The sequence below is a fragment of the Setaria italica genome, chromosome IX (assembly GCF_000263155.2).
Source record: "Setaria italica strain Yugu1 chromosome IX, Setaria_italica_v2.0, whole genome shotgun sequence".
Lineage (NCBI taxonomy): Eukaryota > Viridiplantae > Streptophyta > Magnoliopsida > Poales > Poaceae > Setaria > Setaria italica.
In genome coordinates, this window is record NC_028458.1 from 57,610,416 (window position 1) to 57,621,444 (window position 11,029).

Sequence of the window (11,029 nt, forward strand, 5' to 3'; positions counted from 1 at the left end):
CAAACGCGGCGAACGCTATGGGGGCCGGCCGGAGCAAGACGACCTGGCCAAACCCTTGCTGGCGTCATCGCCCTGACGTTGGCCGGACCCCAGGAGGTGACGCTGCTCGGTCAGGGGAGAGCACCAAGCCTCCATGCCGCCAGCGTGGCACGACGCTGACAGCCGGGCCGGGGCTCCCTCTCTCGCCCGGTCGTTCAAGGCGCGTTTTGCGTCCATCGATCGCTGAGCCGGTCGTGACGTCTATTTATGTAGCCAGTCTCCGGGGCAAACATGGAGCTCGCACTCGCACTCGCACTCGCGCAGCAGCACAACATCACAATTCACACAGAGCAGCACTCAAGCCGAGCATCAGGGCATGGCGGACCAGCTCATCTCCACGGCCGTGCACGAGGAGCTGCCGGAGAACTACGTCCGGCCGGAGGCGCAGCGCCCGCGCCTCCACGAGGTGGTCTCCGACGCGCAGATCCCCGTCGTGGACCTCGCCGACCCCGACCCCGCCGCGGTCGTCGCCAGCATCGGCGAGGCCTGCACCACCCACGGCTTCTTTCAGGTGCTCAATCATGGGGTGCCCGTGGAGCTGATGGTCGCGATGCTGGCGGTGGCGTACGAGTTCTTCCGGCTGCCGGCGGAGGAGAAGGCCAAGCTCTACTCCGACGACCCGGGCAAGAAGATGCGCCTGTCCACCAGCTTCAACGTGCGCAAGGAGACCGTCCACAACTGGCGCGACTACCTCCGCCTCCACTGCTACCCGCTGGAGCAGTACGTCCCCGACTGGCCGGCCAATCCCCCATCATTCAGGTAACAATCCGGCGTCAAGCACCCTCACGTTGCTCACTTCACTGGATCCTCCGTGCTCCAAGACTGACAGAGCAAGATAGGATTGTTTAATTCACGAATCACAATGGCTATTACTTAGTTATTCTGGAGCTCTGCACCCTCATGTTTCATGCCTTGGGTGTGTTTGATCCTGGAACTAAAGTTTAGTCCGTGTCACATCGGATATTCGAATGCTAATTAGGAGGACTAAACATGAGCTAACTACAAAACTAATTGCATAATCTCTAGGCTAAATCGCGAGATGAATCTATTAAGCATAATTAATCCATCATTAGCGAATGTTTATTGTAGCACCATATTGTCAAATCATGGACTAATTAGGTTTAATAGATTCGTCTTGCGATTTAGCCTAGGGGTTGTGAAATTGGTTTTATAATTAGCCTATGTTTAATACTTCTAATTAGTGTCAAACATTCGATGTGACAGGGACTAAAGTTTAGCCTGGGGATCCAAACACCCCTTGATCGTTAAATTTCCTAGGGAAACGTACGCGCACTTTTTAAATCCCTAATTAAGCACGTAGCCCAAAGTAAATTATTGGTGCTCATTTATTCTAGTTTTTTTTTCTTCCCCTGAATCTGAATATGTTAAAGGTCACTTAGGTTCCCAAACTATAATTTTGCATAATCCTATGTCATTTGACCTTAAGTTTTTGCTAAGTGATTCACCAGAGGTACGTCCAATCTCTCCGGTTTGTGTTGATCCGTCTGCTTAGCGTTGAGAGGACTTGAGCTGTACGCTTAACAAGTTCAAAACTATTAATAAAGTGCAAATTAATAGTTTGAAGTATCCGATTACATCCAAAGCTGAGGTGCTGCTACTCTGAAAAGACTACGAGAATGGAACAACAAATTCTATCCTAACGCCAAAATGCAGCTACTGATGGCCGCAGATGTAATCTTCCAGCTAGACAAAGCACAAGATTTGCGCCCCCTGTCAGCCTCCGAGCTGGTACTGCGACAGAAGCTCAAGCGAAGAATCCTAGGACTTGCAGTCATCGAGCATGCTAGGAAACGTCAGGCCTCAAGGATCACCAACCTTAAATTAGGGGATGCTAATACAAAATACTTCCACAGCAAGATCAATGGCAGGCGGCGCAAGAACCAGGTTCATAGGCTAAAAAATGGATAAGAATGGGCAATCAAACATGACCAGAAAGCCAAGGTGGTGCACGAACATTTCGAAAAAATGATGGGCCGCTCCAAATCAACGCACACTGGACAGTAACTGGGACAAGTTGCAGTTGCCTACCATACAAGCTCACGATTTGGATGAGCCATTCACAGAGACGGAGCTCAAGAGAGCAATCTCCGAAATGCCGAGTGACAAGGCTCCGGAACCGGACGGATTTACCGGAGCTCTTTTCAAAAGCTGTTAGGAAATTATCAAAGAGGATGTCATAGAAGCGGCAAATGCTATCCACAATCTGCGCACGGCAAATTTACCACTAATCAACACAGCCAACATTGTCCTACTACCAAAGAAGGAAGGAGCAGAGTCCATCACGGATTTTAGACCAAACAGCCTCATTCACTTTTTCATCAAAATCATCACCAAAACTTTAGCTCTAAGATTGGCACCGCACATAAGACAAATAATCTCCCCCACGCAGAGCACTTTCATTAAAAAAACGGAGCATACATGATAACTTCCTATCCGTCCGCAACATGGCTAGACTCTTTCATCGAAACAAGATCCCGACGCTCTTCCTCAAACTCGACATCGCGAAAGCTTTTGACTTTGTGAGATGGGACTATCTGCTAACATTGTTGGAGAAAATGGGGTTCCCGACCAGGTGGAGGGACTGGATCTGTGCACTTTTATTCACCTCGTCGTCGCGAGTATTTCTAAACGGCATGTACCATGTACCTTGGACGGCTCTACCATGTGGTGGAGATATGCACATGCGCGCCGGTTTTTAAACCGTTCCTAGGACAGACAGAGCTCCTGCTGCCAGAAAAGATAAGCTGAGCCAGCCTCTCAGCAAACAAGAACAAGGAATGCTAAAATTGTGTAGCAGTGGTCCAAGCTCCCTCCACTTGCCCACTACTCCGACCACTTGCCTACTTCCCTGTGTCCTGAGGGTTCCTGAGAGCTGTTCCTTTTTCTGGAGTGTGATCACTACAACGACTAGTGGCACGGTGGAGTGTGACCTCCACTTGGCTCCTTCCCTGTGTCCTGAGAGTTCCTGAGAGCTGTTCCTTTTTCTGTTGTTGTTGATATGATGTTGCCCATCCGCACATGTACAGGGAGATCGTGAGCGCCTACTGCAGAGAGGTCCGGGCGCTGGGGTTCCGGCTGTACGAGGCGATCTCGGCGAGCCTGGGGCTGGAGGATGACTACGTGAAGAGGACGCTGGGCGAGCAGGAGCAGCACATGGCGGTGAACTTCTACCCGAGGTGCCCGGCGCCGGAGCTCACCTACGGGCTCCCCGCGCACACCGACCCCAACGCCCTCACCATCCTGCTCATGGACCAGCAGGTGGCCGGCCTGCAGGTGCTCAACGACGGCCGCTGGATCGCCGTCAACCCACGGCCCAACGCGCTCGTCATCAACATCGGGGACCAGCTGCAGGTACGAGCACGACTGGATGGATATGATCTTTTTTTCCTTCTGGCAACCACCTGATTAACTGAATGATGATCGATCTGCACGACGTACGCGCAGGCGCTGAGCAACGGACGGTACAAGAGCGTGTGGCACCGCGCGGTGTTGAACTCCGACAGGCCGTGGATGTCGGTGGCGTCGTTCCTGTGCCCCTGCAACGACGTGCGCATCGGCCCCGCCTTGAGCGTGTTGAGTCCATCGATCGCTGAGCCGGTCGTGACGTCTACTTATGTAGCCAGTCTCCGGGGCAAACATGGAGCTCGCACTCGCACTCGCGCAGCAGCACAACATCACAATTCACGCAGAGCAGCACTCAAGCCGGGCATCAGGGCATGGCGGACTAGCTCATCTCCACGTCCGTGCACGAGGAGCTGCCGGAGAGCTACGTCCGGCCGGCACACATGCACCACCAGAGCTAGTCTCGTGCACGCACGGCACGGCCCTAGCTACCTCGATCGGCAGACGGCAGCCATGCCTGCCATGGATGCTCATCAGGCGGTGACGACCGGCGGTGGCGGCACCGGCGGCTACGTCGAGTTCCTGGGCAAGGTCTGGGGAGCCCTCGCCGGGCTCGGCAAGAAGCTGGCCAAGATCGTGACGGACGATCCCAGGCGGGTGGTGCACTCGTTCAAGGTCGGGCTGGCGCTCACGCTGGTGTCCGTGCTCTACTACGTCCACCCCATCTTCAACAACTGGGGGCTCTCCACCCTCTGGGCTGTGCTCATCACCGTCGCCGTCGTCATGGATTACACCGTCGGTAAGCCCGTACGCCGCCGTGCATCGCAGTTAGTTGCAGACATCGATGACGTACGAGCCGCATGCAACGCCATGCACCCGTATAGTTTAATTAATGGCTTATTAATTAACGGGTGCGTGTGTGTGTTGGCAGGTGGGACGCTGATCAAAGGCCTGAACAGGGCGACGGCAACGCTGGTCGCCGGGTTGATCGCCGTCGGGGCTCACAAGGTGGCCAACCTGGGAGGCAGCAAAGGGGAGCCCATCATCATACTCGCAATCTTCGTCTTCCTCTTAGGTACAGTACCTACTATATACCTTCTATACCCATGCAGGCTGATTCCTTGTCAAGCTAGCTGCTTGTCTGTGTAAAGCGAAAGCCAGGCACGCAGGCTAGCTTCGTTCTTAGCCGTGTACGGCCGGTACGCTTAGTTACTTTCATGACGAGATCGACATGTCACGATCAGTACGTGCTTTAATTAAATTAATTCGTTCTCTCTCTCGCAGCGACGGCGGCGACGTTCACTCGGTTCATCCCGGCGGTGAAGGCGTGGTACGACTACAGCGTGACCATCTTCATCCTGACCTTCAGCATGGTGGCGGTGTCGAGCTACCGGGTGGAGGAGCTCATCCGCCTCGCGTACCAGCGCTCCTTCACCATCTTCGTCGGCGTCGCCACCTGCCTCTTCACCACCATGTTCGTCTGCCCGGTCTGGGCCGGCGAGGACCTCCACAACCTCGCCGCCGAGAACCTCGACAAGCTCGCCGAGTTCCTTGAGGGTACGTAGCACCATCCATCCCACTCGATCCTTGGAATATGTACAACGAATCGGATCGGATTCCCATGTCAAAGATAAACTAAATTGTATATATACATGTATTTGTGTGTGCAGGACTGGAGTCCGAATGCTTCGGGGAGAACGCTCCCGGCGAGGATTTGGAAAGCAAACCGTTCCTCCAAGTGTACAAGAGCGTCCTCGACTGCAAGGCCACCGAAGACTCTTTGGTAAGCAGCAATGCACTTTGATGTTGAGCAGCAATAAAGCTCCTGTATCCAGAAACTGGGATGATCCGTTATAATGCATGCATGGCTTCTATTCTTCCAAAACCGCAGGCAAATTTTGCCAAGTGGGAGCCAGGTCATGGCAACTTCTACTTCCGGTACCCATGGGGCCAATACCAGAACATCGGCGCCGTTGCACGCCAGTGCGCTTCCTCAATGCAGACTCTTGCTTCCTACATCATCACACTCATAAAAGCTCAGGTAATTGCAAATCCAGCCATTTCGCTATAGATCAAAATTAAAGGTTTACAGAACCATGTTTACTGATCACTAGCATCATCCTTTTCCTGCTCACAGCGTCCTGAAACGAATTTGGAGCTATGCTCGAAGGTTCGAACAGCATGCGGTGAGATGAGCTTGCACTCGGCCAAGGCGCTCCGGGCGCTCTCAGCGGCGATCCAGGCGAGGACTGTGCCATCCCCGGCCATGACTCACATGACTGCAGCGATCAGAGCGGCGAAAGGCCTCAAGGCCGAATTGTCGCAGGACGAGGATCTGGCCAAAGTGATGCATGTTGCTGGCATTGCATCTCTCCTCTCAGAAGTGGTTTCTCAGACAAAGAAGATCACAGAATCTGTTGGTAACCTAGCGAAAGTTGCCGGCTTCAAAAGCCCTGATGAGAACACTGATCAGAAGGATGTGGTTATTATTATAGATGATTTAAAAGTTAATGGTCCAACATCACCTTTGCCAGCATCTCCACCTACCAAAAAGCCAGCAGTACCTCGTATGGTCAACACACATAAAAACGCTCCATCCGTAGACATCGACAAGTTTTCAAACGTATTGAAGAAGAAGGCTTCATCTTCTGGTGAAAAATATATCACTCACAGCGCCTTTCCGCAAAAGGAAAAGGATCAAAACCTCAATTTCTTTGCGTCAGATGATGTTCCAATGGATTATGAGCATGGCAAACCATTCTTGTATCAGTGGGAGCCGCTGAAGGGCCCATGGGAACTTATGCATGGATGGATCATGAATGCAATGAAGCAAGACATTCAAGCAATCACCGCGCATGTCCCAACTAAGGTTTTTCTTGGCGTTCTCCCATACCAGATTGTGATCGATTTTGAGGATTTATACAGACTTTACCATCGACAACACCTCGACGTGAATCTCATTTCCGTATGGTGCTTGTAAGTCCACATGTACCGAATACACGAGTTTTAAATACATACATATTTTATTTCAAGTACCTGAGAATCTATTCTGCAGGATGCAATGGAGGGAGGAAGAATTGGCGCACGGTAGGTTCAAGGTAGCGTACCTTGACCCAGCACGAATAAGCGAGCCAGAGCACAAGCTCAAAATGACGGAAACGATCAAAGCACAAATAGAAGCAGCAGAGACACAAGCAGAGAAAAATGCTATAAAAATAAAAGCCCACAGAGATGAAATGCACAAAGTATCCATATACATTGCAAAAGTAATGCAGAAAAAGGCTGACAAGGATTATATCATGGCTCCTTACTGTTTTGAGTAAGCTAGTTTTAATTACTATATATATACTAGGTGGTATTTAATACCGTCTATAATATAAATTATTTTAATATAATGCAGTGACCATTGGATTTGCATCATTATTTTACACAAGTTAGGAGAAGCAGTGGTCCTTGACTCAACCAGCTATCATAGAGATAAGTACAAGGATTTCATAGACATTATACAAAAGTAAGACATTTCTTGGCAATACTTAAATGCATGTTGACGTTCTATGTACCTAAGTTATATTACTAACTCTTGTCTTTATATCCTCAAAGTGCGTACCAGCTTTACATACCACAAGATGGGGTCACAAAAGCTATGAAAATAATATATCATAGATTCGTAAGAATATAAAAACTTGGCTTTTTTCATATAATGTAAACTTGTCATTAATAACAACTCATTATTTTTCTATTTGTTTGCAGTGCCACAAGCAACCTCCTGGCTCTGTGTTATGCGGATATTACGTGTGCGAGTTCATCAGAAACAATGGGAGGTACCGGACAAACCCTGAAGACGTAAGTCTCTTATACATAAATGCCATGTGCTAATTTCCTAATGGTAATACATACTAATCTTCATTTACTATGCACCTGCAGATGCCTACCATCGACAGTAATTATAGCAAGATCGAAGACAAACAAATCGACAACATTTGTACAGATATGGCGAGGTTCATCTTACACGAGATTTGTCACGAGGATGGAGCATTCTTTGATAAAGATGGCGTGTTGATGGCAGACGAGTGCACAAATCTTCGTAGATGGGCGTAGTACTTTTAATATTAGCGTGGCAAAGAATAGCTCTATTCTAAATGTTGGATTTTAAAAATGTGAACTATATGTACAATGCAGTTTTTAATAATGTGAATTATTTATTATTCACGTTTGTTGTTATGTACGATTCTCTGAAATGAATTAAGAGGTTGGGAGCTGGAAAAAATAGCTTCTTCTTATTCTACGAAGTCATTCTCCAATCCGACTTCAAGATATCCCCCACGTAGTTTTCTGCTTATACTGATCCATCAAGACCACTACTCGGTTCTCTGTATGGTTGTTATGCAAGACGTGGTTTTCTGTGTCTGTGTTTGATGTCTCCCACGTATTTAGTTTATCAGATGAAAAGAGGCAGTGCTCCTCTCATTATTCTTAACAAATACTCCTCTTACCCATTAAATGCTGTTATTTTGGTAATATAGTTTGATTCTTCCCCGATAGGTATCGAGAAATGGGATGGGGATCGGCCCCGGGTCATAGTCGGAACAGAGGAATTAATCGGATGGATCATCTCCACGGCCGTGCACGAGGAGCTGCCGGAGACCTACGTCCGGCTGGAGGCGCAGCGCCAGCGCCTCCACGAGGTGGTCTCGGACGCGCAGATCCCCGTCGTGGACCTCGCCGAACCCGACCCCGCCGCCGTCGTCGCCAGCATCGGCGAGGCCTGCACCACCCACGGCTTCTTTCAGGTGCTCAACCATGGGGTGCCCGTGGAGCTGATGGACGCGATGCTGGCGGTGGCGTACGAGTTCTTCCGGCTGCCCGTGGAGGAGAAGGCCAAGCACGGCTGTACGCTTAACAGGTTCAAAACTATTAATAAAGTGCAAATTAATAGTTTGAAGTATCCGATCACATCCAAAGCTGAGGTGCACGAGGTGCTGCTACTCCGTACACCCTTTTTTTCTCCAAGGTTCTGGAATCACTTTTTGCTTCCTTTCTATTTCCCTCGTGAGACCAATCACTGAACAGATGCTTCAAAAGAAAATTTTGAAAGTGACTAACCACCATGTACCATGTACCTTGGACGGCTCTACCATGTGGTGGAGATCAGGAGATATGCACATGCACGCCGGTTTTTAACCCTTTCCTAGGACAGACAGAGCTCCTGCTGCCAGAAACGATAAGCTGAGCCAGCGGTCCAAGCTCCCTCAGAATAACTCCAAAAAGCTTCCTTAAAATTACCAAAAATTAAAAAACTTATTTAGGGGAAAAATAAAAAAATTACCTCCAACAGCTTCCTCATCCTTCCCGTAAAAATACGCGGATGCTAAAAACACCTCCGTCGCTCCGAATATATGTGGGGGACCGGTCCTTCCACAATCCCGGAATTTCTTACAGCTCGCGGTCACGGGCGGCCGCGGGAACCGCGATTCCCGCCGGTCCAGTCGCCGGAGCTCGTCAGAGGTGGGTCGTCAACGATCTTGCCAAGATTGAAGCCACCCCGCGTGGTCTTGAGCACGGTCCCACCCTTCTTGTGCCGGTCGTCGACGGCGGCCGGGTCGAGGCGCACGTGGTCCTCGTCACCGCCATAGAAGCCTCGGTAGCCCGCGCCGACGCTGAAGACGTCGCAGATGTCGTAGAGCTCTTGGAGGCCGACGACGAGCTCCCTGAGGTGACGAGCGCGGCGCTCGCATGGGCTGGGTCGACAGCGATGTCCCTCCGGGGCCCCGCATGGTGGTAGGCGATGAGCGGGGATGGCGCCGCGGAGGCGAGGTCGAAGAAGGCGTGGCGGAGGGAGACATCGCCCGGGGAGATGTAGAAGGTGGTCGGTGGGTGGAAGTAGGGGTGGCTTGAGATGGGGTTCTAGACCGTCGGGGACGGGGAGGCCAGCACGGAAGCACAACACATCGAGAAGGGTGAGCGGCGGGAGAGTCACGGTGGTGTCGGTCAGGCCCGTGTCATCCGCGGCGGCGGCGTGGTGGCCGCCGGAGGAGTTGGGGGCGATGGGGTCCATGCGTCGGCGAGCGAGAGGGGGCGGTGGCGAGTGGTGACTCGCGGCGAGGTGATCGAAGAGGACTACTTGGGAAAGTGGAGGAAGAAGAAGAAAGAACGACACGAGAGAGAGCAGAGAGGCGCTGGCTAGATCCAATTATGATGATGTGACCTGTTTTAAAATATTAAGGGTTAGTTATTAGGGATCTGCTGTGAGTTGATGTGTTGTTTGGGAAAAAATTTTAGAAGGGTCACAATACATAGTTTCAGGAAAGAATTTTTGGAAAAGTAGTTGCTATCACTTGCCCACTGGTCCGACCACTTGCCTACTTCACTGTGTCCTGAGAGTTCCTGAGAGCTGTTCCTTTTTGTGGAGTGTGACCACTACAACGACTAGTGGCACGGTGGAGTGTGCCCACCGCTTCCATCCCGCTCTCTTGCCCCGCGTCCTCCTCTCCGGCGGCCGCCGCCCGCCGTCCCAGGTCCCCGTCGCTCCGCAAGCGGCACTGCGTCGTCATGCCCCTCGTCGCCGCCTGCAGTCCTGCGCCGCCGCATCAGCTCGACAACGGTTGGTACCCCGCGCTACCTCTCCTGAACAGAGGACTACTTCCGAGCGTCTGTCTTTAGCGACGTTGCTTTGTTGTCTGACCTGACGCAGAGGAGGAAGGCTCCGGGCGGCGGCAGGTGCTTCTGGCGGGTGCTGCCGCGGCCGCCGCGTTTATTTCCCGGCCTAATCCGGCGGCATGTGAGTTGCTCTTCGATTTTACTATCTCCTTTGAATGCTCGTATTCTGCTGCTTTAACCACTTCCACTTTGCTGGTCGCTGAAGGACAAGCTTGCTTTGTGAATATGGCTTATTTGGTCAAAACTGCGCCTCTGAGTGCCATTCTGATCTCGTATAGTCGCAGCAGAGGCTAAGAAAGGGTTCCTGCCTGTCGTCGACAAGAAGGCGGGGGCCCGGCGGCGGCTCGAGGAGAGAAAGAGCAGGTTAGGGTTGAGAGAGAAAGGAGCGCATCGGACGGATGAGGATCCACGCACAAATCTCAAACACCGGAAGCCACGTAACGTATGGGCTTCCGGAAGGCATATAGGATTGGCGGTTGCAGCCTTGCGGGAACTGGTATAGCATGGGCCGTGATATTGTGGGCCTGTATTCGGCCTTCACCACAACACAACGGTATGGTCGGATTGGGTTGGGCCGGCCGGCGATTTGATGTTGCGGATCGGACCCTGATTTGATTTGTCAGAGAAAAAGCGCCCTTTCACTAAAAAAGAAAGTCCTGTAGAAGATTTATTAACGTGCTGCCATCTACTACAGTATCATCTCTCTAGAGACGCCATGGTCATCATGATTGTGACCCAAGGCGAAGCTAGTGACGTCAACGCGTTTTTTACCAACACACACTTGCATCTTTGGACTTTGTTGGAGTATCCATCCTACTCAACATCAAGCGGCATATTCTTATCGGCCTACCTCACTGGTTGCGTAGGGGCGTGACGACACTGGTGACGTGAGAAGATCAGCAGGCAGCAGCTGATCTGTCTCTAAGCTAGTGTTGTGCTGCAAAATGGAGATTATTTAGGGGTGTTGGAT

At 51.3% G+C, this 11,029-nt stretch overlaps 2 protein-coding genes and 1 pseudogene across 2 annotated transcripts; 2 read left to right on the top strand and 1 right to left on the bottom strand.

Annotated features, from left to right (window-relative positions):
* The first annotated feature begins 246 nt into the window (after positions 1 to 246).
* Positions 247 to 7,611, top strand: LOC101778942. Its single transcript, XM_004985865.2, has 13 exons — positions 247 to 798; positions 3,087 to 3,411; positions 3,505 to 4,201; positions 4,334 to 4,477; positions 4,687 to 4,959; positions 5,073 to 5,185; positions 5,294 to 5,443; positions 5,540 to 6,378; positions 6,458 to 6,721; positions 6,803 to 6,913; positions 7,003 to 7,069; positions 7,153 to 7,245; positions 7,327 to 7,611. Exons 1-13 carry the CDS (start codon positions 356 to 358, stop codon positions 7,498 to 7,500), a joined length of 3,693 nt encoding a protein of 1,230 aa, XP_004985922.1. The 5' UTR covers positions 247 to 355; the 3' UTR covers positions 7,501 to 7,611.
* Positions 7,612 to 7,776: 165 nt separating this feature from the next.
* LOC101770714 (flavanone 3-dioxygenase 2-like) lies at positions 7,777 to 8,504 on the top strand. Its single transcript, XM_004987146.1, has 3 exons — positions 7,777 to 7,806; positions 7,926 to 8,292; positions 8,473 to 8,504. Exons 1-3 carry the CDS (start codon positions 7,777 to 7,779, stop codon positions 8,502 to 8,504), a joined length of 429 nt encoding a protein of 142 aa, XP_004987203.1.
* A 344-nt stretch (positions 8,505 to 8,848) lies between these two features.
* LOC105915205 lies at positions 8,849 to 9,457 on the bottom strand (annotated as a pseudogene).
* Between the last annotated feature and the right edge of the window lie 1,572 nt (positions 9,458 to 11,029).